Source organism: Lygodium microphyllum, chromosome 20 (genome assembly GCF_053477565.2).
Source record: "Lygodium microphyllum isolate KBCC chromosome 20, Lygodium_microphyllum_v1.1.10, whole genome shotgun sequence".
NCBI classification, from domain to species: domain Eukaryota; kingdom Viridiplantae; phylum Streptophyta; class Polypodiopsida; order Schizaeales; family Lygodiaceae; genus Lygodium; species Lygodium microphyllum.
In genome coordinates, this window is record NC_141154.1 from 119,773,705 (window position 1) to 119,800,194 (window position 26,490).

The window sequence follows — 26,490 nt, forward strand, 5'->3', positions numbered from 1 at the left end:
TTCAGTTGTCTATTTGTAATTTGATTTTGGTTTGCGTCTCCAGGCTGCCATGTGTGTTGCTTTTGAGCAAATTCTGAAGCATTGTCCACCATTTTCTTGGAAATTAGACTCTTTTCTTCCGCTTCTTTTTGTATCCGATATCAACTCCCATGTCTGCAAATGCATTCAATGTATCATAGATGCACTTGATTTCAAACGTTTTGTAAAAGAAACGGTCAACTCAGGAGGGGAGGATATGGTTAAAAGTGAGTCAGAGATAAAAAAACAGGAGGACAATTCTCAGCAGGCCCCCAATGACATCAAAATGGTTAAGAAAAGAAAGATTGATGCAGATAAAGAAGAAACAAATCCAAAGCGACAAAAACTTGAAATAAGCAGGGATGCTGAACAAGTACTTGATGCTTCTACAAAAGTCACATCACAGGAACCACATGTAATGGTACCACAACAGAGAACATATTTTGTCACTTTGAATTCAACCCTGGGAGAGCAAAAACAGCTGTTTTCGATGCTTTGGCATAAAAAGATGCTGGACATTATTAATAAGCTGCAGCCAACTTTGCCTGAAGCTGGTGATTTAGAGCTAGATGGAATTCTTTCAGCATTCTATGTGCTGGCTAATGCTTTCACTGGTGACTTTGCGGTATACAATGAGCAGCTTTTAAGACAGGTGGAAATATGGATTTCCTGGATTACTGACAAGGTTGGTTATTAAGTTCTGAGCCTTCTTATCTAACCTGATACCGTCTCCGGGGTTTTAACACTGGCTCTTCTGCACAATTTAGGCACAGGATGGGAGTTTCCTTGCAGGCCAGCTGTCAACTTTTATGGGGGGGCTAGAGAAATTACTTGATGCTGAAGGTGCAGTTTTTATTTGGTTTGCTTAGCTTATCCCGTCTATCCTTTCCAATCCAAGATATCACCTTGGTTACTAGATGGTCTTTTTACAAATGTGAAAGGTTTTCTTCACAAAATTTTCCAGATAGGCTACAGATATTCTAAGAGGCTATTACAGCAAAGAACTCAAAGCTCCTCATTCAAACTTTCTTTACTAACTATTTGTAGTCAAAACTCCAGCAGGTGTAGAAACGATGTTTCAAGGCTCCAGGATTTCAAATGACTTTGTCGACTTTTTGCGACTGCCCTGGACTGTATCCTTTGATAGTGAAAGAGAAACAGTGCAAAAGATCAAATGTATGGCAGTAACCATAATGTCCAAACTTGGTGCAAGACTTTTGGAGAAACCAGATCTTTTGCCTATTTATACCCTTGCTTTGAAAGATGACAATGCTTTTGTGCGACAGAAGACTGTCTTAAGTCTACCAGATGGAGCAGCCATTTCTCTGCCTGAGAAGAGATCAGAGTTTTGGGAATTATTGGGGTATATCTTGTGGGCTTGCTTTTTCTCTCTTGAAAAAATTAATTGTTGTTTGAGTCAAAGTGGCTGGTTAACCGTGCTTTTGCAAGTTTCAGTCTGAAATATAATATCATGACAAGGAGTTGAAGCCCTGATGATCAAATCTTAATGGACAGGGCTATGTGCATTGATCAATTTCCTGAGGTTAGGGGAGCTGTTGCTCAAACTGTGGGATGCATGGCATGCGTTTGCTGCACAAGAGATGGGGTGCAAACTGTTGACCATGTTTCATATATGCATGCATCAAAAGAGCCTAAATATTCCATCATTATGCAATCAACATCCATTTGTTGTCCCATCTGTGGTACAGAAGAGCCAGACCAAGCCAAACTTAGCAGTGGTAATACACATAACTGTCATTCCTTTATCAATGTGTGGAGACCCTTCTTTTCAAGGCTTCTTTTTGAAGAGGAAACACAGCAGGTACAAGTAGCCTTCATAATGAGTATGTCCTCTTTATTGCTACATTCAAGTCACAGTGATGTACTGGAGATGAAAGATGGGTGGTTGAAATGCATCGATGTCTTGACTTTGCATCCTCAGAAGGTTGTGAGAAAGGCCTTTTGCAGTCAGATTAGGTTCTTTTTTCAAGTACATGTTCTTCAAGGATTATTTGGTGATGACCCTGACAGTGATTATGCAAGTAGAGAACTTCTAATGTTAGGAAGGCTAAAGCATGCCTTGAATGTCACAGAAGATCCTGACATTCTTGAAGACCTGCTTGAAATGGTTGCAGAAATTGTACATGCTGCTTGTAATCGTCAGCAGTTATTTTTCTTTGCCTTGGTTCTACTGCTTGAGCAACTTGACAGTAAGCATGCAGCTGTGCAAGTCAACAGTGTCAGATTACTGCAAAAATGTGCTGCTGTCAAAGGAAGAGGAAAAAAATCAAAATCCCTGCAGCTTATGGTTCACAGGGTACAAAATGAATTGTTTGAATACCTAAGTGGCCGCCTTGTTTCCCGACCACTGATTGTCAGAAGTTTTGCTGATGCTGTTCTAGGCTTGGAAACTTCAGACCTTATAAGACAGATGATACCTGTCGTCCTTCCCAAACTAGTAATCCAGCAGCAGTGTAACTGTGATGCTTTGAACATTCTTTATGAACTGGCAAGGCAACAGGAAACAGAATTGCCTTTGTTATTACTTGAATGGTGCCACAAAGTGTTATCAATTTTACTATTGAAAGCAGATGGCAAAGAGTTGATGGATGCATTGCAGTTTTATGAAGCACAGACGGGTTCTGATACACGCGAAATCTTTTCAGCAGTTTTGCCTGCTCTTTTGGATGAGCTTGTTTGGTTCCTCGGTGACACAGCCTCTGAAGATTCAATCAAAAGGTGAGTAACTCCTAGCGGGAGGGCTTTGTCATTTCATGTATGAGATGAATCGGTTCCATGGTGTTGACTAAATTAAAACAAAAGTTTACAAAACAAATTGATGCCTGCTGATTACTTGTACACACAGAGGTCCTTGTTTCAAAAACTAGGGTACCTTGGCACAACTGCGTTCCATAATGTTATGGCATGTACACATATGGGTATTACTTTCAAAATTTCAACCTCTTGTTTGTTCTTGCTCAAAAGGTTGGAGTAATGAGACACAACACAACAGCCAATACTTGATATCTGTGTCCCATGGGCCATTACCTTGTTTGTGCACATAAACTGCTAATGAGCACCATTGGCCCTCTTCTTGAGCCCCATCTCACAACTTATTCCCTCCATACAACTGGGGTTATTCAAGTCCCAACCCAGGTAATATGATGCAGCCATTGCAAGGGGAATTGTGTGGTATTTTTATAGAGTTTTGAAAAGTCTCTGCTAGAATTGTTTTCTTTTTTTTGCAAGTAAAATGTGGCTAAATATATTACTCAGAAGGCTGATTACAACGGAGTGCTCATGCTCAACAGACTAGTTGGAGCTGATGCAAATAAAAAATACATCATGTATACAAGCCTCTCAAGGCGGTTTGGGGGGGATGGGGGCAATAAGCCATGGAGGGGGGGGGGGGGGGGCGCGGGGGAGGTGTATCGCCATTTGGGGCTGCCTGCGTGCATCATGAAGAACAGGTCCTGGCCACCCCATGTGCGCAGAAAGTGAAACGGAGCTCTTGACGAGCTCGAGACTCGCCCTACACTTGGTCCCACCGACCACGGAGGGAGTGGATAATGGAAGTCCAAAGCTCTGCCAAAGTTGCCTGTACTGAAAGGCACTCCCCGCCAAAAACCTTGTCCCACCGCCTACGGAGGGAGTGGATAATGGAAGTCCAAAGCTCTGCCAAAGTCACCTGTACTGAAAGGCACTCCTTGCCAAAAACCTCCTGACAGTGTGCCTTCTAGATGTGCCGTCCTGTAAGACTCCCTACGATCTCCCATACCTTTGAGCGGTCTGTTGTGGGCTCTAGTACTTGGTGGCTAGGTAAAGCCTCCAAGCCGACCATTGCGCAAGACCCAGCCTCAATGATGAAAATCGTGTCGTCCTGCATCCCGGGCTCATACAAAAGGTGACAGCCCTGGCTGATTGCCTGCCACAAAAGCCCCCCATGAGATACATCCAAGGTTGGGTGCCACACGGCGGAGAATGCGGCAGGCTCCTCTCCACACGAGTTGTGCCGCCACCTTGCAAGACCAAAGGCAGTGCTTTGGGGTTTCCAAGTGCTGCTGTGGGCAACATTTACACCCTCCATCTTGCTGCATCTGGCCCCTGCATTTGGGCCAGCCAACTCCCAACCGCCTGACCTCCATGTGCCGAAAGCCATAGGAAATACGACACCCTTCTCGGCCTCTAGTTGTCCCATCCCATAGGTGGCGCCAGAAAGTCCGACGGAAGGCATTCATGATGCTGTGCTCTGCTCAGTATTTGCTACGCGAAGGCGCCCAATCCATGTCCTCTTGCATCAGTATATGTCTACCAATCCTGGCCGTGTACTCCAAGAACCTCAGTGGCTTCTTGGCGATCGTAGTGGCTAGCCATAGCCACTCTCCAGGGTCCCACTCCAACTCATCAAGTGGCCTCCTCTCCCATATCCAGAGGCGCTACTCTCGGAACTCCTCCTAGAACACATAAGGGTCCAGATGCCAGGTCTTCCCCTGGAGACCAACCACACGAATCCTCCTCCAAGGAAGGATAACGATCTCCTCATCCTGCTGCCCTTTGTCAAGGACCAATCGCCCCCCATCCTGCACGGTGAAGAAAATCCCATAGGGGGCATCACCCACTCTATCTATCACCTGTAGGGGGATACGTGTTGGTGAGAATCTAGCGGCCCACACCTCACTAGGGTCCACTAGCTCTCGGATCGGGGACTCAAGCCACTCTTGAGAGATCGCTGAGTCAATCTCCCTTCTCCTCACCTCAGCTCCTCACTGACAACTTGATGCCCATTGCAATACCTTCTGATCCACCATCCTGTACACCTTCCGACACGTCCTGATAGTATGAGCAAGGCCAGTCTCCCATCCGGCCCGCTAGATGTGGGGGCGCTCGCCAATCTGTATCCCGTTCCGATCTTTGACTTGGGGGCTCGAGACCACGATCTATCTCCTCCTGGCATCTTTGGGGCCTTTGAATTAAGGCCTTACGGAGGCCCTGCCACACACGAAGTAGGCTGCGGAGGAAGGAAGATTGGGTGGCGTGATCTGGGATTTTGTGAAGATCTATCTCAAGGATGACCTCCAATCACTGCCAAGCCTCGGTCTGCACTCCTGGAGACCCTCCTATAGAAGGACCTTCCAGGTCTGCCCTCCTGGTATGAGCCCACAGACTACTAGCTTGCCTAAAAGGGCCAAGCTACTCTAGAACTTTGGGTCTATGATTCCAAGCCCTCCCTTAGACCAATGTCGGATGATAGTCGCCCACGCCACCTTGGCCCGAGAGTCCCTAGAACTGCCTGAGTCGGCCCAGAGAAAATTCCGCACTAGGCGGCGAAGTTGAACTACACAAGGCGAGGAGAAGCACCAATACGAGGCAATGTACCAAGCCGTCGCTAGGAGGACTTGGTTGACCACCAGGGCTCGGCTTGCTAAGGAGAGGGGGACAGTACTCTAGTAGGTCAGCTTTCACCTGATAGAGTCGAGAATTGGAAGAAACTGCTGGGCAGGAGTGATGTCGAGTCCCACTTGGAACCCTAGGTATCAGATGGTCTTGTTGGGTATTTGACTCACGCCTCACTTACGCCTACTCTCATATGGGAGTGTCGGTGATCAGTAGGACACTGGGGCACTTTTTACTCTTGGTAGGAGAGGTTTTTTCCCCCAGACTCATAGTCTTATTTTCGTATGTGCTTATATTACACACTTATGGTCACTTACCGTGTTCGGGTGTGAACACCTCCTACAACCCTAAGGTTTAAGGGTTGTACTTTGTACTTTCATTCTACACTCTTTCAGTCTATTCTCTTGGGTGTCGTGCTTCACTCTGTCTCTTACTCTCACACTGTCTATTGAACCTCAGCTGCATCTCGATCCTTCCATCTCACATTTGGTATCAGAGCGGTCTGCAGTCTGCAGACTGAAGCTCCCACTGTTTGCAGCCCTCGTCAGTTTCTCCCTGTACCTGCGTGCTTCCATTGCACTTGCAAGAGCCGCCATCTCAGCTACCTCAGCCCTGCGTCTGCTCAGCGTGCACAGGGCGCTCGTCAGTTGCCAGCAGGCCTACTCGTCTCGTCAGTCTTGTGCTCGTCGCCAGCCCCTTGCTCGTCAGTCGCCAGCCTCCCTGCTCGTTAGTCGCCAGCACGAGTAGTCGCTAGCCTCCCGCTCGTCAGTCTCCAGCGTGTAGCTGGCGTGCAGCTCGTCGTTTGCCTCCAGCGCACAGCCCCAGCCGCCTGCACAGCTCCACGTCGTCAGCCCCTCCGCCTGACAGCCCGCCCGACTATCAGTTTGCGCCGCCAGTTGCAGACGTCACCAAACTCGCCCAGTCAACGTCAACGTCTGCTAGACCGTCCCGTCCGCCTGCAATTTGACCAACGACCAGCGATCTGACATTCGATCGTCAGCCTGTAGTCCACGTCAGCAACTTGCGTCTCATTCGCCCGCTCTGACAGCGACCTGCCACACTGCCCCATCAGCCTGCAGTCCATGTCAGGTATTTTTTAACAAAAAATTTTATTTTTAGTCCAGAACAAAGTTCTGGAAGAGGAGGTTCATACGCGGGAGGCACAACATAGGATACAGGTGTGCAATAAATTTGATGCAAATTTTGGACTGGTTCATCAGAATTTTGGGGCTTTTGTGTATTTTGAGGACAGTTGCATATGAACTGCTGTTACAGTCACAGAAAGACTGTTTTGACAGCCATTTTGGCAAAAATTTTGGGGATTTTGATATAACAGTGTTGCTGAGCACTGTTTGCACCTTGGGAAGCATGCATTAAAAGACAGTTTTTGACAGAGTACGCCCTTGCACATTAATTGCAGAAGTGTGTTTGCTGCAATTTCTGGAAATTTGCAGATTTCCAGTCCTTACTGCTTTGACATTGCTCATTTGTCTTTGGAAATTTGTCATCATGGAAAATCAGGGAGGTGATGTCTTTACATATGTATCCAAGGAAGACAGATTGGATGGAAACAATTACTCGCTATGGTCATTCATGATGAAGAATGTATTAGTGGCTAAGAATTTATGGGATTATGTCAGTGGAGAGGAAACTCGACCGGGAGTTGTAGCTCCCGTTACTCCTCCTCCTCAAGGGGCACGTGGACAACGGGGACCTCAGCCCGCTCCACCTCAGCCACTTCCTCCAAGAACTGCAGCTCAAAAAGCTTGGGATACACGTGATGCACAGGCTTTGTCGCTGATTGCTTTGGCAGTTCAGCGTTCCATCATTCCTCACATTCGTTCAGCATCTTCTTCACGAGATGCATGGTTGACTTTGGAGCATATGTTTGCAGGAAAGAATGAGACTCGGATCTCTTTCTTGAAGAAAGAGTTAGAGACTTTGAAGATGAATGAGGGTGATTCTATGCAGGATCACTTGAATAAGATTCAGGACTTGCGGGAGCAGCTCATGAATGTAGATGAGTACTTTTCGGATGCACAGTTGATATCCACCACCTTGAATTCCTTACCTCCTTCGTACTTGTCTTTTCATACTGCATTGAACCTCACCATGAGGATTGCCGAGCACCCACTCACTTTTATTCAGCTGGTTAGTTTGCTTCTAGAGGAGGAGCAAACAAGAAAAAATAGTGGTGTGGATGCTAGTCTCTGAGCAGGCTTTTGTGGCAAGACATAAAGGCAAAAAAAGCAAGGTGAAAAATGCTCCACAGAGTTCTGGTACTTCTGGCACATCACAGAATCAAACACAAGGGGGGACGCAAGCTAAAAAGGGAAAATGTCATTATTGTAAGAAGCTAGGCCACTATATCACCGAGTGCAAGAAGCGCATTGCCAAAGAGAAGGAGTCAGGAATGTCTGTTTCTACTACTCCTTCCACTGCTAGTGAGTCCGCGTCCTTTGTTGTAGACAGGAACTATTGTTTTTACACTTGCAGTTATGACATCTCTTGGGCTGATAGAGCACTTAGCTCTACAGAGGATGCTGACACTTGGTTCTTTGGCAGTGGTGCTTCTAGATATATTACATCTCGCAGAGATTTGTTTGCTTCAGTTAGTGCACCTCCCGTTGGGAAATCTGTACAGTGTGCCAATAATGCATCATACCCTGTTCGTGGTATTAGGGAGATTCAGCTTACAACCATTGATGGCTCTATTCTCTGCTTGCAGGATGCTTTGTTTGTGCCTGGAATCAAGAAGAATTTGCTATCTATTTCTTCTTTGGCACGTTGTGGTTTGCAGGTCACATTTGATGATGACCGTTGCATGGTTAGAGATAAAGAACGCATGACTTTGGTCTTGACAGGATCTTTGTGTCATGGTTTATATGAGTGGGATGCTCTTTCAGTAGATCAGACGGCATACTTGACATCCACTCTTACTCCTGCTATGATACAGGCGGAGTTATGGCATGCTCGTTTGGGGCATGTAAACTTTGGCAGCTTGATGCTTTTGCAGCGTACTCAGATGTTGGATGCTTACCTCTCTTGGAGAGACCTCCTGAGCACTTATGCGAGGGATGCATTTTGGGGAAAATGCATCACTTCTCATTTCCCCGTGATGTTGCTTTCAAAGCAACAACCAGATTGCAGTTGGTGCATTCAGATGTTTGTGGGCCTATGCAAACCATGTCATTGGGCGGTTGTTATTATTTTGTGACATTCATTGATGACTTTATACGTTTTTGCTGGGTCTACTGTTTGAAAAAGAAGTCAGAAGTGTATGATGCATTTTTGGCTTTCAGTGCACTTGCTGAAAATCAATCTGGATGCAAAATTAAGACTCTCCGTTCGGACCGAGGGGGGGAATACATGTCCTCTATGCTGAATTCTTTTTTGAAGCAGAAAGGCATAGTCCATCAGTACACTACTGCCTATACTCCACAGCAGAATGGGATAGCAGAGAGGAAGAATTGGTCACTCATGGAGATGGCCAGATGTATGCTGAAGGCAAAGAGCTTGCCTCATAGTTTTTGGATGGAAGCAGTCATGTGTGCGTGCCATATTTTGAGCAGATGCCCTACCAAAGCCTTGAAGACCATCACACCTTTTGAGGCTTGGAACAGTCGTAAACCTTCTGTTGGCCACTTTCGTACCTTTGGGTGTCTTGCCTATGCCCATATTCCACAGGTACTTAGAAAAAAGTTGGACAACAAGGCTGTTAAGTGCATTTTTATGGGATATAGTAGTGAGAGCAAAGGCTACAGACTCTATGATCCTGTTACAAAGAAGGTTTTTGTCAGCAGGGATGTTGTTTTTGATGAAAAATCAGAATTATCCTTGGCTGGTTTGGACACATATCAGGCTGCCTGTGATGTTTTTGAAGGGCTGCTGCCCATTACTTTTGGTGATTCAGCTGGAGCTTCAGAAAATGAACCTAATGTTTAGCCAGTTGTTCCTATGGAAAGTGCAGAAATTCAGCCATTGGCTGATCGGAATATTCAGCATAATGCTGAAACTGAAATTCAGCAAGAGCTTGCACACAGGCAGGAAGCTAGACAGTTACCTAGATGGTATTTGCAGACTATGCAAGATAGTCCTTTGGATGCACCCATGGCTGGTCGTACAAGAAGGCAAACTCATTTGCATGATTCAGCACATACCATGGAGTTTGTTATGGCAGCAAGTACTTTTGATAATGAAGAGCCTGAATGTTTTGAGGATGCACAACACAATGTGCATTGGATGGCAGAAATGCAAGCTGAATTAGATTCTATCACTAAGAATCAAACTTGGGATTTGGTGTCCTTGCCATTTGGGAAGAAAGCCATTGGAACGAAATGGGTCTACAAACTGAAAAGGAAAGCAGATGGATCCATTGATAAATACAAGGCACGGCTTGTAGCTAAAGGCTATGCACAGAAAAAGGGCATTGATTATGAGGAGACATTTGCTCCTACTTCCCGTATGACAACCATCAGGTCTATGATTGCTTTGGCTGCACATTATGGTTGGACAGTGCATCAGGTGGATATCAAGACTGCATTTTTACATGGGGAACTTCAAGAGGAAGTTTATGTACAACAGCCCATTGGTTTTGCAGTTGAAGGCTCAGAACATTTGGTATGCAAGCTCAAAAAGGCACTATATGGTTTGAAACAAGCTCTTAGAGCTTGGTATGCAAAAATAGATGCTTTCTTGCTTGGTCAGGGGTTTCTAAACAGCTCATCTGAGTCTACCCTTTATGTATGTAAAGAAGGGGGATCTATGCTGATTATATGTCTTTATGTTGATGACCTTTTGCTCACTGGAACACATGCTGATCAGATTTCAGCATTCAAACAAAATTTGCAGCAAACTTTTGACATGTCTGACTTGGGAATTTTGCATTACTACTTGGGCATCCAGTTCATACATGGTGCTCGAGGTATTGGGCTATCACAGTCAAGGTATATTGGGCAGCTTCTTGAGAAGTTTGGCTTACAAGATTGCAAGCCAGTTTATACCCCCATGGAACCTGGACTGAAACTGTCATTACATGATGACAGTGATTTGTTTGATATACATACATATGCTCCTGCAGTTGGATGTCTTATCTACCTATGCAACACTAGGCCGGACATACAGTTTGCAGTTTCAGCTTTGAGCAGGTATATGCATCAGCCACGTATGTCACATTGGCAAGCTGTCAAGTGTGTTTTTCGTTACTTGCAGGGTACTCGATCTCTTGGGTTGCTTTATGCCAAGGGGGGGACCACTGCAGTTACATGCTTACAATGATTCTGATTGGGCTGGTGATTATGATACACGTCACTCCACTAGTGGCAATTGTTTCTTTCTTGGCTCTTGTTGTATTTCTTGGCTTAGCAAGAAACAATCCACTGTTGCCACATCGTCATGTGAAGCTGAATACAAGACAGCTTTCACTACCACAGTTGAATGCGTATGGCTTAGACGCTTGCTAGTTGATTTGGATGTATCTGTTACGGAGCCTACTCCTTTGTTCACTGACAGTCAGAGTGCCATTGCAGTGGCACGGAACCCAGTGTTTCATGCTCGCACGAAACACATTGAGATCCATTATTACTTTGTCAGAGAGAGGCTACATGCATATGATATCAGCCTTGTCTATTGTCCTACCACCAGTAATGTGGTAGACATCTTCACCAAAGCTCTTTCTCGTGACAAATTTGAAGCATTTCGCGATGCTTTAAATTTGATATCCTTTGGTGGCAGATGATCCTTGTACTCTTGATCACTCTTCACTCCAGGGGGGTTTGTTGGGTATTTGACTCACGCCTCACTTACGCCTATGCTCATATGGGAGTGTCGGTGATCAGTAGGACACTGGGGCACTTTTTACTCTCGATAGGAGAGGTTTTTTCCCCCAGACTTATAGTCTTATTTTCGTATGTGCTTATGTGCTTATATTACACGCTTATGGGCACTTACCGTGTTCGGGTGTGAACACCTCCTACAACCCTAAGGTTTAAGGGTTGTACATTGTACTTTCATTCTACACTCTTTCAGTCTATTCTCTTGGGTGTCGTGCTTCACTCTGTCTCTCACTCTCACACTGTCTACTGAATCTCAGTTGCACCTCGATCCTTCCATGCCATAGGTTTGTCCCCTGCACACCCATCTGAACTCCAAGTGGACGTCCCACTCCGTGGTAGAGTCCAAGTCTGTAAGAAAACCAACCGACTTTCGCCAGTTGATTTTCGCTCCAGCTGCAGTGCAAAACATCTCTAGAGCTAGTCTCACTCTCTCCAACATTAGCTCATCATCCTCTATATAAAGGGCAGTATCATTTGCATACTCTGAATCAAGCAGCTCCGTCTCCTCCCTCATCGGAAGTCGAAGGCCATGTAGCCCGCTCACACATGATCAGAGAAAGTAGGACATCGCCTTTGCAAAGAGTAAGAGCAGATATGGGGCAAGAGGACAGCCCTGTTTGACAGATCTCTCTAGCCGAAACTCCTTCTCCCTCCTGCCACCTATGAGAACCCTGCCAGTGGCCGATTTGTAAAGTGCAGAAGCCCCACAGATCCATGCTTGGGGGAAACCCAACCTCACCATGGTGCCCTCTAAGAAGTCCCAGTCAACCTTGTCCTAGGCCTTCTCGAAGTCCAAGAGTAGTACATCCAACCCTTGATCACTATGGTGGGCTCACTCGGTCGCTTCGAAGAAGGTGAAAACATTGTCTAGGATGCTCCTATCTTGGACAAAACCTGTCTGTGTGTGTCATGAATGATGTCTGGAAGTACGAGGCGGAGCTGCCTACCGATCATCTTGGCCAGTGCCTTATAGCCCAATGACAAGAAGGTGATCTGTCTCCATTGGGATAGCTCCAACCGGTCTCCCCCTTTGGGGAGAAGGCTAACAAGACTTGTCGATAGACTCCTTGTCATCCGTCTTGATCTGAAAATCTCTTGAAAGGCTCGCAGTAGGGGGTCCTTCACCACCTACTAGTAGGTAGAGAAGAAGGCCTTTGAAAGAACATCCTCTCTTGGGCATTTCTGCTCATCCTATATATGGAAAGCCTCCGCTAATTCCTTCTCTGTGAAGGGGTCTAGGAGGGAGCAACCCATCCATAGCAGCCAGAAACGTTTAGAAACGAAACGTCAGAAACGTGTTTCGTAAGTTTCTTTCAAGAGGGGGTAAAATAAGAAATGGGGGTTTTTTTATATAGGGATTTTTAATAGTTTTGACTAGGGAAAGAGGTTCTAAATCTCTATGAAACTCTCTTAAACAAAGAATGGCTAATTGAGCTTGAGTGATAATAGAGTCAATTGAGAATAATACATTATATGTTATCTATTAAACAAAGAATGGCTAATTGAGCTTGAGTGATAATAGAGTCAATTGAGAATAATACATTATACGTTATATATCCATGATATTATTGACCTGTCACTTATGTCAAAGTAAAGCTATACTATGGTTTAGAACTCAAACATTATGATTCATACATATCATACAAAGAAAATTGAAATTAACATGTAAATAGCCTATCTATAATATGAATTGAGTCAAGTTGCAACAGAATTGAGTCAAGTTGCAACATCATGATTCTTATTTCAAAACAAACTGACAAAATGCCAAAATCAAGAATGAATCATAATATATCGTAAATAACTCATAAATGAGACTTAAGTCGTATAATATTTAAATCTCAAGACAATAATAGATACTAGATTGACAAAGTCCAATAACTAGACAAAAAAAAAAAAAACAGTCTCTCGTCCAAAATCTTGAGCCCTTACGAGTCATTACATATCATCATCATCATGTTTAACATTGCCAAATAGTTTTTGTCAAAAAAACTATGTTTTGGGTTTCAACTATTTAAAATTTATTAAAAAAAAAAAAAAAACGCCCACGTTTTTTACTCTCAGAAACGTTTTGCACTTTAAGAAACGTTTCGTAAGTTTCAAATTCAAAGAAACATGTTTCTTAGCTGCTATGGATCCATCTTCTTTGTGAGATGAGGGGCGGAATGTAGTCCTAGACGTGTTGTCCACAACGCTGTCCCTTGGCTGAGCTTGCCTCGTGCTAAAAAAATCCTACACATCGTGTCCCCCTTCCTCGCCCAAAAGGCTGGTGAGGTACATAAGGAAAACTTCGAGCACCTATCCTCGAGACCAGCGAGGGCTGCCCGTGCGCGCACCTCCTGTGTGTGGAGAGTGGGATCCCTTGGTGCCTCTTGGAGAAGTCTCTACGTGGCTGCTAGGTCTCGCCGGAGTGCTCTCTCCTCCTCCCAGCTCTGTTGCCTTGCCTGTAGGGCTGCCTCCTGGCAGATCCTATTCAACTTAGCTAAGACCTTTGCAACCTCTTGCAATCCGGCCCCTCCTCACCCACTCCCTAGTCCAAAGCTGCTCAATGTGCCTCCTCACCTCCTCCCTCATGTAGATTGAGTCAGGAGTCCGATAGGATCACGTATCAAGGGCTGAAGTTGGAGCATCAAGTGTGAGGAGATTCAGGCAGTGGTCAGGTGGTGCCAGCCAACTACCCTACTTGGCCTCCTCGAGAGCACCCCCACTCTCCCACATGAAAACGGTCCAGTTGTTCCATAAGAGCTCTGCCCAGCCGCTTGTATTTCCAAGAGAAGTCTAGCAACCTCTCCCTCCCGTGAAAGGTTGGGTCCCGCCAGGCATTGTGCGCTCCTACTGCGAGGAGGAAGACCTCCCATGCCTCCTGGTCCTCTCCTACCATACCTTGGTAGTCTCTGCCTTTGCCTTGCTGGTTCTCTAGGGCTTCTAGGTTGTTGAAGTCTCCTCCAACAATCCAAGAGTCCACCTCTGGAAGTATTGCTGCAATCTCCATCCAAAACCAGCTGCGTGCCCTAATCTCCGTGGAGCGTAGACATTGAGGACTCCAAGGCATGAGCCCCCCATGTCTAGTTTGATCCATAGGACCCTACCTTTCACAATCATCCCGTGGTCACGCACACAAGTGGTAAGCCTCGGGCCAATAGAGGTGCATACGTCTCCACTCTTGCCGTGGGCACCGATGGAGTACTCCCAGTAGGTGTGTGAGCTGCTTGGAAGTACCTTCCCTACCCACTGGGCCTGGGTGGGGGTGAGCTTGTGCTCTTGTAGAAGTAAGATGTCGATCCGTCTGGCAAGGGCAGGCTGCAACTCCTGCCGAACAATCAACGAACAGACATCTATTCGGTGTGGAAGCTGCTAATGAAGAAGAAGAGCTATGGGGCATGCGGATACGCTTTGCCACAGGCCTAGAAGGTGAACTCCATTCTCCCATGGCGGCTCTTGGGTGGACCATGGGGGTAATAGATGCTCCAGGCGGTACCACCAGGGCATCTATCAGCCAGCTTGAGAGGCGTGACTCTGTACACTGGTAGAAGCGGGCAGCTTGTGCGAGGGGTCACTCGATCATATCCATCGGTGCTCTCCACTGCGGAGGGGCTCGAAAAATAATGCTCAGATGTGGGACCTCGGCTCTAGCCCACCAGTTAATGTCCAGCTAGAATTGTTTTCTACTTGTTATAATGTTGCAGTGCTAGTGTTTGGGGCACCATTGGGAATGGGCAAGTGATGCCTAAGATCTAGCTAGTTGCATTGTACTAGTAGGCTGTTGATACTGCCTGTGATTGGTGGCTACCAGCCTGCACAGTTGTCACATGTCTGGGCACTGGTCATAAAGCAAATACTTGACGGGTTGATTCTTGAAAGGAGCACTGGTTGACTTGATTACTAGTGATTGAGAAAGGCAGCAATTTCGCTCCTACCCCCCTTGTTTTTTGACAGTTGCACCTCTGCTTTTTCCATTCTTGCAAATGTGTCCATTTGACATGTGTGACCTCTCCATTACATGCTTCTTGCATTAGCATTCATGTGTTTTTCTTGTTATTCTTAGTGCAGGTATCGAGGGACTTCACTGAGGGTTTTTTATCAGCTCTCTATTCTACATTTCTTCGAAGCCCCAGTGCAGCAAATATTTTCTTCTTTTGTAGGTTCCCTTCAGTGGGTTATTGTGGTTCACTATGTTCTCTCTGGCTTTCCCTGCTCTTGCAGCTATATTTGTTTGCGATTGTGAAAAATCCTTTTTGTCCCCAGAGAATCAATTGTGAAAGATCTTCAGTATCAGTGTCGAGCAACAATTGCATTAAACATCATGTGACTAAAGAAAGCACAACAAGTCAATTTCCAAGAATGTTGCTCTCACTTTTATAAAAATTTGTATGTATGAGGATCTTAAATTTGCGTAGACGAGGATCTTTTCTCTTTCTGAGACATTGGGGGCATCTGATCATCATGCAATGATTAAAAAGTGGATAAAGAAAAATCATTTACAAACATTTGTGAGCCTCAAGATGAAGGAAAAATCTTTGATTCCTCATCACATGATGATTCAAAGATGCAATCTTGTATGCCATTTTAGCAGTCATGCTAGTGTCCCGTGCTAGTAGCTGTTGTCTATACAACAACATCATCTAGAGGGTTGGCAATGCTGAGCTGCAGGTTAGAATGCAGGACTGTTGACAGTGCATTTCTAGGTGATGGCTTAAAGTTTCATTAAAAGGTTTATAGCTAGGTGGGCGCTAGTCCATTCATGCAGGTTGCTACATATGTGACAAAGAATAATGGAGGAGCAGGGATCTAGAATGGGGATGCTAACAGAGCAAGCAGGGAATTTTATCATTGGAAAAGTTTTGCATTTTGTATTTTTTGTCTGTTAGTTTTGTTCCTGTGTGCACTTGAGTGGAAAGAAAAGCTTAATGAACTAAATTTGTTTGTTTAACTACAGTGAACTGTAATGGAAATTCTGAACAAAGTAAGGAAGCTGATGCTGTTGGCAATGCGATTGTGTTCTCAGGTCAGCAAGAGTTGCTCCTATGATTCAAGAAGTTGCCTGCATTGTCTCCGGATCAGAGGACCTTCCGGCTTTCCTCAAAACACATTTTGTGGGTCTACTTAACAGCATTGACCGGAAAATGCTGAAAGGTGCAGATAATGCAACACAGAAGCAGGGCCTGAGGTGCATCGATCGACTCATGGAAATGATAGGCAGTCATTTAAGTGCATTTGTACCAAAGATAATGGTTTTACTGACACGTGCACTCCAAGAGCCAGCTCTTCAGTATGAGTGTTTGCAGGTATGGTTGTCTTTTGTGAAAAGACTTGCCCATGTTTCTCCAAGCAATCTGAAAAGTGTCGCAAGCCAGATTGTTGTTGCAGTTATGCCATGCCTTGAGGGGCAACAGGAAGGAATTCTTGCCTCTGTGGTGGAAGTTCTAGAAGAATTGCTAATAATAAACAAGAGTATTCTGGAGGATCAAGCAAGTGAACTTCCTCTTTTACCTAGTTTACCAGAATTGGTGAGAGTAAACACTGTTCTGCAGCAGGCTAGGGGAGTGACTAGATTGTTTGATCAACTGCAGAAAGCTGCAGAGGGGTTGCGCCATGAAAACATCAGTGTACGTTTAATGGCTTCAAATGAGTTAAAAATGCTGCTGAAGTCCAGAAAGAAAGATATCATAGACATGGTATTGGCGGAGCTAAGCTCTGACACAGCAATATTGAGCCAGTTAGTTATGTCTCTCATGCAGGGGTGTGCGGAGGAGTCTCGAACATCTATTAGTGAGAGGTTAAAGCTGTCCTGTGCAGAGTGCTTAGGGGAATTGGGTGCGATGGATCCTGTAAAACTACACTTAGATCTGCGGGCGAGATCCAAGATCAAACGTTCTGATGATGACCTAGTTTATGAGCTAATTGACAAACATCTAGTTAGAGTACTTCGAGCAGCATCCGAGACAGATGTACAAGATGCTGCTGCTCTAGCCATTCAAGAACTGCTTAAAATTAGTGGTTGTCAAGAGGCATGTCTTGGCATTTCATGTTCTTCAACTACCAATGCCTCCTCTACAGCTCGCAAGGGTGTGAAATTGGATGTGGGGAACAGTTCAAGGGAAATGGTTGAAAGAGGGGAGAAACTTTGGAGTAGGTTTTCAGATGATATTAAAGACATAATTACTCCATGTCTAACATCAAAATACCTTCTCAAACACTCAAATACTTCTACCCCATCAGGTTCAATTTTCCGCCCTGGCATGTCATTCCGTCGTTGGATGTATCTCTGGGTTAGGCGGCTTGTAACACTCTCGTCTGGCCCCAGGTCACTTATTTTTAATGCATGCAAAGGGTTACTGAGGCACGACATGGCTACTGTCTTGTATTTACTTCCTTACTTAGTTTTGAATGTGGTATGCGATGGTACGGCAGATGCTCGGGCATGTGTAACAGACGAGATACTTTCTGTTCTTGCTGAAGCTGGAACATCAGATAGTGAACCCATGGGACTTGCTAATGGTGGTGAATTAAGTTCTGGTGCCTGTTGCCGAAGCTGGTCCGGTCCTAATGAAGTGAGTATTCAGGCTGTGTTTACTCTACTTGATAATCTGGCTCAGTGGATGGATGAGAATAAACAAGTCAATGATCAGCAGCAACCTGCATCTGAGGTGGTGGGCTCTAGGAAAGGACAGCGTACCACTGATGCAATAAAAAGTCAGCTTTCTTCTCAGCTTCAAGCTTCTCAGTACAACCATGTTGCTCAACTGTTAGAAACTATTCCCAAGACAGCTCTTGCAGGTGCCTCCTTCCGATGTCAGGCTTATGCCCGGGCTTTGCTTTATTTTGAGTCACACATTCGTGTTAAATCAGGGGCATTGAATCCAGCTGCAGAGAAGAGTGGAATTTTTGATGATGATGATATTTCTTTTCTTCTAGGTGTATATAGTGGTCTAGATGAACCAGATGGCCTATCTGGCTTGTCAAGGTTACATAAGACACTTGGCTTACAGGATAAAGTGCTAATAAATGAAAAAGCTGGAAACTGGGCTGAAGCTTTAACTTGCTGTGAACAAGCTCTGCAAATGAACCCAAAAAGTGTATCACGGCATTTTGGTGTCCTTAACTGCTTATTAAACATGGGCCATCTGCAAGCCATGGCTATTCATGTAGATGGGTTGCTTCTGCGGCTTCCCGAATATAAAAAGGAGTGGAGCACGTGGGGTGTCCAGGCAGCTTGGAGACTGGGCCAATGGAGCTTGCTTGAGGAGTACCTTCATGTAGCCACAGGTGGTGAATTTGGGTCTGTTGATAGCAGTGATGCCTTTGACATTAACCTTGCAAAGGTGCTGCAAGCTCTTCAGAATAAAGATTGTTATGGCTTTTCCAAATGTATGATCCAAGCCAGGCATGCATTGCTGGCTCCACTTGCTGCTGCTAGTATGGAATCCTATTCACGTGCTTATCCTTTGATTGTCAAGCTGCAGATGCTCCATGAGCTAGAGACCTTTCATGAAGTTTACTTGGGAAATGGAAATGAGATTGGTTCAAGTCTACTTGCTTTAGATGATCGGCTACAGGAAATGGTAGTCAGTTGGAGAAGTCGTATCCGAATAACGCAACCATCACTGTGGACCAGAGAACCAATTTTAGCTTTGCGGAGACTTATTCTTTCCATCAGCAACATGCAGCTAGAATCTGGTGATTGTTGGCTTGAGTATGCAAAGCTTTGCCGAGCTGCAGGGCATCATGAAACTGCAAGCAGGGCCATATTGGAAGCTCAGTCAGCTGGTGCTCCCAATGCCCACATAGAGTTGGCAAAGCTGCTCTGGGACACCAAAAAGAGTCACCGAGCTATAGCAGAACTGCAACAGGCTTTAGCTAAAGTTCCTATACAGGTTCTTGGTATAGCACGAGAAGCAGCTCTTGGTGGTCTGTTGCATATACCTTCAGGTTGGGCTCCTGCTGATCGAGAGCAAACTGTGCTTACTCAATCAAGGAGGGATGAAAATATGGATGCTGCCAAGGCATTGCTGCTGCTTGCAAGATGGGTCCACACCACTGGGCAAAAACAAAAGGAAGAGGTTCTTAGCATGTATATTCGAGTCAAAGAATTGCAACCTACATGGGAGAAGGGCTACTTCTTCCTCGCCAAATATGTGGATGACTTGCTTGTGGATGCTAGAAAGAGACAGGAAGAGGCTCAGGAACAGAGTACAAGTGGAAAAAAGCGACCAGTGATGCCTGCCAAAACGTCTGCCGCAGATGAGAAACCTTGGTGGGCTTACCTGCCAGATGTGATCCTTTATTATGCAAAGGGTCTGCACAAAGGCCATCGTCGATTATTTCAGGCATTGCCACGGTTGCTCACATTGTGGTTTGAATTTGGGAGCAGCTTTCATGGGGAAGTCTTGTCAGCCAACACGGCTCTAAAGAGTACTCATGCAAGGGTACTTTCCTACATCTGGTAAATGCTCCAATTCAAAAATAGTGCATTGTTTATGAATATGCATCTCATGTATTTAATGCTTCGTGACAGGTGATGAGCATCATGCGTGGCTGTTTGAAAGATCTTCCAAGTTACCAATGGTTGACTGCATTATCGCAATTAGTCTCCAGGATTTGTCATCAGAATGAAGAAGTTCTGCGCTTGGTCAAACATATAATTATAACTGTTTTGCAAGCTTATCCCCACCAGGCTTTATGGACAATGGCTGCTGTTTCCAAGTCAACAGTTCCAGCAAGGCGTCAGGCGGCTGCTGAGATAATCCAAAATGCGAGAAATGGTTTGAGACAGGATTTTGAAAAGCTTCTATTCTCTCAGTTCACTGCACTGATAGAACAATTAATCAGACTCTGTTTTCATGGAGGAGGATCATCAAAGGCACGAACCCTTACTGTGCCAGGAGAGTTGAAACGTATGATGCCTGTTGGTGTTATAATGCCAATACAAAGAGCTCTTACTGTTGCCTTGCCGGCAGATGGCCTCACAAATTCAAATTACAATCCATTCTCAGCAGGAGATTACTCGACAATATCAGGAATTGCTGACGAAGTGGAAATACTTGCTTCCCTTCAAAAACCCAAGAAGGTAATCAACTTGATACTTTTAATTAGCCAACTATGGACTTTGTGAAACTTTGCTAATCTGGTGAGGAATGCACTAGGTGATTCTTCATGGTAGTGATGGAACAGTGCATCCATTCTTGTGCAAACCCAAGGATGATCTACGCAAAGATGCCCGTATGATGGAATTTACTACGACAATCAACAGACTTCTATCGAAGGATCCAAAGAGTCGTCGGAGAAAGCTTTACATCCGAACTTTTGCAGTTATACCTCTTACTGAAGATTGTGGAATGGTAGAATGGGTTCTTCACACTCGTGGTTTAAGGCACATACTGCAAGATTTATATGTCTCTTGTGGTAAATTTGACCGACAAAAGACAAATCCAACTATCAAGCTTATCTATGATGAAAACAAGGACAAGGTTTCAGAGATGGAGATCTTTCAAACAAAAATATTGCCCATGTTTCCACCCGTGTTTCATAAATGGTTCTTGAACACCTTCTCTGAACCAGCGAATTGGTTTCAGTCTCGCATTGCATATGCTCATACAACTGCAGTGTGGTCTATGGTGGGTCACATTGTTGGGCTAGGAGATAGGCACGGTGAAAACATTCTATTTGATTCAACAACAGGGGATTGTGTGCATGTGGATTTTAGTTGCCTTTTTGATAAAGGCCTTCAGCTGGAGAAGCCAGAGCTTGTACCATTCAGGCTTACACAGGTTTGTCACTGATGTATTCACGTATCTCTTGTCAGACAGACAGACCAGGAGTCTGTGTAATGCAATGAAATGATGTTTTTCCTCCCTTCTGCATTGCTGGAGGGATAAGCTTCATGCGATCTTTCCTTGTAGTTCAGATTCTGAAGGTTACAGGGAATCTCTGTGTGTTGCTCAATTATTGTACTGATTTTGCAGAACATGGTGGATGGGTTTGGCATTACTGGCTATGAGGGTGTGTTTTCTCGAGTGTGCGAAATTACACTATCTGTTCTAAGGGCCAACCGTGAGACACTTATGAGTGTGCTTGAGACATTTATTCATGATCCATTAGTGGAATGGACAAAGTCACATAAATCTAGCGGTGTTGAGGTTAAAAATCCTCATGCACAGGTATTCCCACAGCCTGAAAATGTTGGTCTCTATTACGCAAGTAATATCTCTGTAATATGTCTGAATCTTTCTTTTATGTGCACAGCGAGCTATGTCTAATATAGAGGCAAGGTTGCAAGGTGTCATTGTTGGAGTGGGTGCTGCACCATCTCTTCCACTCTCTGTTGAGGGACAAGCTCACCGTTTGATTGCTGAAGCTGTTTCTCATGAAAACTTAGGAAGAATGTACATATGGTGGATGCCTTGGTTTTGAGCAAGTAAGGTTTTCCCTTTGAATACAAATAATTTCTTGGTCATAAATTCTCGAGGCTCAGCATGGAGGACCAAGCTGCTAGCAGTTGCTACTCCTTAATGTTTGGAAATGGTGTTATTGATGCAAACAATCAATTATCTCATACGTGTTTAAGGTAAATCTAGGATTTGAAAATGCTAAACTGATTTTTTATTTAATGAATAACAATCTTAAACCCGACATTGCTGTTGTAGTAGGTATTCAACTGTCAGGACTGGAGCTGCAAGTTGCACAGTGCAGGGCTTCCTGGTTGAAGATAGTTTGGTCTGGCTTCAAGACATTCACCATGCACTAAAGGACTGGAGCTGCAAGTTGCACAGTGCAGGGCTTCCTGGTTGAAGATAGTTTGGTCTGGCTTCAAGACATTCACCATGCAAGAAGCTCAAAACTTTAGCTGTGCTCATGTGAACTTGGTTTTGGGTGACAGGATGCAAGACTTTCACTTATAATGTGGAGTATGTGAGTCCAAGAACGCTAGAAGGTGCTAGCTCAAAGTAGAGTGATGAAAACAATCCTACAGTTCTCTGGTGTGTTGCTTGCAGGAGGATTTGGCATTGCTGTGAAGTATTGAAAGGAAGGTATCGCAGTAAACTTCACGTTGGGCTGCGTATGACTTTCTGATGTCTGTGGATGCTGCTGATGTCAGCCTTTTTCAGTTGCTCTTGCAATGTGTGTATGTATGGCATATGCTCTTGTGCATGCCCTACTCTTCAAATCCTATTCTTGACTTGTATCAAAATGGAAAAGGATTTTCATGTAAGGAATGGAATGCCTTCGGATTGATGCACTGGAAACCCACACTGAAAGAAGGAAGGGTGGTGTGCTTGTGCTCCTCATCAATGATGTAGGGTTTTCAACTTCCAAGTGGGGGAAAAAGAGAGTTATAGCAACATCATAAGAAAATACGTATGTAAGAGGAGCTATCAAGCATCTACTATCATGCACAATGAGAGAGCAATCTCCAACTGAGAAAAAGGGGTGCAGTGTACTCTTGTGTGTGTGCACGTCTCAAAGAGGGGTGCCTTTTAAGTAGGCAAGGAACTAAGCATGTGAGACAATTAAGTCAAACTGTGATGGCTATTTACTCTAGCCACTTCAATGTAAGGTACTAGACAAGTATCGAATGCTTAGTGATGGGATCACAATGATAGAAAGATGTCCTGGAACTTGGGCGCGCCAGTCTTGGCCATGGATAAACTTAAAAGATAGCTGTAAGAGGACTGTTCAAAGCTATAGCAAGGGACAAAGAAACAATTGCAACACAAAAATGTGTACCTAAGCGGCTCAGTTATGGATGTGGGTACTTAAAGTGGGAGCCAAAGCAATGACGCTCAAGAAAGTGCATCTTTAGTTATCATCTATATTCAGACCATAATATCTGAGGAGGTAAACTCCCCAATCATATCAAATTGGAAGGGCAGGTTTCAAGTTGGTTTTGTAAAGCTCTCAAGAAGTGATTATACTTCATGAGATGTGTGAGCAACTTGCTCTTAATTAAACTTATATACTAGTCTCTAATTGAGTGAGGTGTTGAGTCCAGAGGGGCAGCCACAATTATTGAGGAAAACAGTCTTTTGGAGACTTATATCACAGAACCAGAAAGCAATGCAAACTAGGAAGAGGCATCCATCGATACTCTTAATGTATCCTCGCCCAGCTGAAGAAGGTTGGGAGTGTCATTTGGCAAATATCTGTTCAAGCTAGGCTTCGGAGCAGAAAGCGCGTAACTGAAGTAAGAAACCCATTTCGAGATTACGCACTGGGTCATGGTCTGTTGCCTCAGATGTAGAACCATCGGGAGGCGGAATCAATCCTCTTCACTGGAGCCTTCGCCATCGTTTTATGGTTGGCATTAAGCGTGGTTAGTGGATGTGAATGTTGTAAAAATCACGGGCCTAATCTAGCCATTCCAATGACCTCGCTGTTGCATCAGCTTATGGATGACAATCTTGATGCTTGGGTCATTACTTCACTCAGGCTGTTGCATCAGCTTATGGATGGACATCCTTGATGCTTGAGCCATTCCTTCACTTACCCTGTCAAGGAAAACCTGATAGATGTTTCATTACAATTTATAAATATGGGCTTTGTTTCTCCCAGCAAAATTAAGAACTTCACAAGGCTAGTTAGGGCCACACCATGCCTAAGTCAACAAACTTAAAACAAGGGAGAGGGAAAGTATCGTGGCCACCCACACATTAACTTCACAAGGATCGCACTTGTGCCAACAAGGAAACAGGGTTTTGAGGTGAGAGAGTGCCATTTAGAGGAGAGAGAAAAAGCTCTTCAAGAGAGAATATGATTTCCACTAATCAATGATTGCCAAGTTTTTGGACTTCTCCAAGTTCATGGAATAGCACGATTTTTAGAGGTAGTTCATAAACTCTCTAAAGTTATGACATAAAGTTTTAAGGGCGGTTAAATATACTAGCCACATGCTATTAAATTTGACTATGTAAAACTCGTGCAAGCCAAATTTACGCTGGCGTGCCTTGGCTCTTATATCACAACCTCTAATACTTGGCATGCTTGAACCTTCATTTATTGAGTGCTATTATCATATTGTATGCACTTTTAAAACTAGGTTGACACATGCAACTTAGTAAAGGAGTACAAAGTTCTATATGCAGTTCTTGCCACCTATTTGCACAAAATTTCAATTACATGTTTCTTGACATTCTTTCTTTGGTTAGTTTGGTATTAGCCTTGAGCTCTTTTGATGAAGAAGCCAAACGGCTCTATGTCAAGAGAATTGTGTCTCCAAAATCTATCATTTCTAGGCTTTGATTGAAGCTCTTGAATAAATGGCCTTGCTTGTGTACAAGGAGGATGATTTTTTTTCATCTTAATACTAATTCTAATAAAATAAATAAATGAAATCAATAAGCAATAACAATACTTCAAAAAGTTAAAAAAAAAAAGAAATGAGAAAATATGTTATATAGCATGTTGAAGAGTTGGCACAAATCTATTTGTAATTAAATAACTATGGGAAAAAGTGTCATTTTTTCGTCCATTCAAAATATCCGGTTTGCTGTAGTTTTATGTTTTTGTTTTTTTAAAGTATGTTTGGAATTTCGTTACCCTTTCGTTTTCACCATATGTTTAAAAGATTATTTTTTTCACTTTTGTTTTACTATTATTTAACTATTAACTAATATAAGTCTATCTACTAATACTATAAATGTTAATTATATACTAAATATTACAAATATTAATGATATTACAAAAGTGTATTTAATTTATCAAAATACACTAGGACTATTAAAATTACTAATGAGAACTAAATAAATAATAATGTCGACTAATTATAGTAAACTGATTTGACATAACTAACTATTCTAAGGACGGACGAAGAATAACTAATTATGTTGACTAATTATAATAAACTAAAAAGACGATGGACAAAATTGTTTAAACAAATTTAAAAAAAAAACGAATGATGAAGATTTGAATCTAACTTTAATAAACTAAAAAGACGAAGGACAAGATTGTTTAAACTAATCTTAAAAAGAACGAATGATAAAGATTTGAATTTAACCTTTCGTCTTGCAAACATGATTGAGGAATTGATGTATGAGTCTCCATACACTTGTGTATGACCTTTCTCTCTCCTCAAGCAAGAGAAGAATATAGTAATGAAGAGAATGACCCATACTACTTAACTATCCTTCTTTTATATAGGTTTAAGACTTCCTAATGTTCAAAGCTTTCCTTTAAGCTTTTTAAAGCCTTTGTAGTTTACAAATTTGAAAAGCTTAAAAGCTTAAGTTTAAAGGTTTTTAAACGTCTAAGCTTTTTTTTAAAGGTTTTTTTTTTCAATTTTGGGTATATAATAAAACGTCACATTGTTGTATTTGTAAAAATATTTTTTATTTCAATAAATTATTATTGTTTGAGAAGGTGACAAGGATATTACCAACTAGCTTGTGGTGTAGGTGTCTACAATCTAGTGACATTTTAATCCTCATTAACAAGTGAATGTTAACTTTTGTAGGCAAGTAGTATGACTCTTTCTTATGTAATACATATTTCTCAAATGAATTTTCATTTATAAAATATGCTTCAAGCATGGTTAAAGGCTCCCTACTAGCACACACATAGAAATATTGTGTAATGTAGGTATGTTTTGCTAATGTTTAGCTCTCTTATGTAATTTTTAATTGTTGTATTTGTAATCTATGATGTGGCACTCGAACGTGGTTTCTTTAGGCTACCATAAAGTACTCCTTGTACCTTCCATTTTCAAACAAGGACTAGTATACTACATCAATTCATCAAAGTTAAAGAATAAATGACTTATGTTAATCTACTTAAATGAAATACAATGCTAGCTTTGAGGACTTGTTCTTACTATTCCTACTTCAACTTGACATTGTGAGTTTGTTAAAGTTATACCACATTACACTTTGTAATTCAATGCTATCATGTCAAAGCTTAAAAATTTCCTAAGTAGTTTAGATCCGATCATGGAAGATGAAAAGAATCTTGATCAATGGTTTGAATACTTAGAAACCATAACTAAGAACCTATTTGATCATGGTAATATTCCCTTTCAAGATGAGAATCGTAGGTGAAAAAGGCTCCACTTCTCCATATTAGATTGTGTTCATCATATATAAATAACGAATCTAGTCTCCCTTGACTACATAGAGGAAAATATAGAGGTCTTGATTGTGAAATGAAAACCCTTAAAGTGAAATTTCCATGATTAAGCTAGCTATAATATGAAATGCAAAAATTATCACCATACTTTGGTTCAATCATGTATTGTGGTATGTTATGCACAATGTAGATT

At 43.3% G+C, this 26,490-nt stretch overlaps 1 protein-coding gene across 7 annotated transcripts in view; it reads left to right on the forward strand.

Annotated features, from left to right (window-relative positions):
- Positions 1-24,307, forward strand: part of ATR (Ataxia telangiectasia-mutated and RAD3-like protein) — a 74,499-nt gene extending 50,192 nt beyond the window's left edge. For 2 of the 7 annotated variants that reach the window (XR_015687565.1, XR_015687569.1), the window contains exons 7-16: positions 44-703; positions 786-861; positions 1,078-1,381; positions 1,534-2,757; positions 16,249-19,669; positions 19,759-20,310; positions 20,387-21,010; positions 21,206-21,400; positions 21,486-21,807; positions 21,890-24,306. Coding sequence is in view for 3 of the 7 variants with exons in the window: in XM_087660918.1 (XP_087517044.1) it covers positions 44-703; positions 786-861; positions 1,078-1,381; positions 1,534-2,757; positions 16,249-19,669; positions 19,759-20,310; positions 20,387-21,010; positions 21,206-21,400; positions 21,486-21,653 (7,224 nt within the window). In the remaining 4 variants the exon portion in view is untranslated. Of the gene's footprint in view, positions 1-43; positions 704-785; positions 862-1,077; positions 1,382-1,533; positions 2,758-16,248; positions 19,687-19,758; positions 20,311-20,386; positions 21,011-21,205; positions 21,401-21,485; positions 21,808-21,886 lie in introns of those variants that run through there. The other 5 variants (XR_015687566.1, XR_015687568.1, XM_087660918.1 and 2 more) reach the window with 5 other exon arrangements.
- Positions 24,308-26,490: the final 2,183 nt, after the last annotated feature.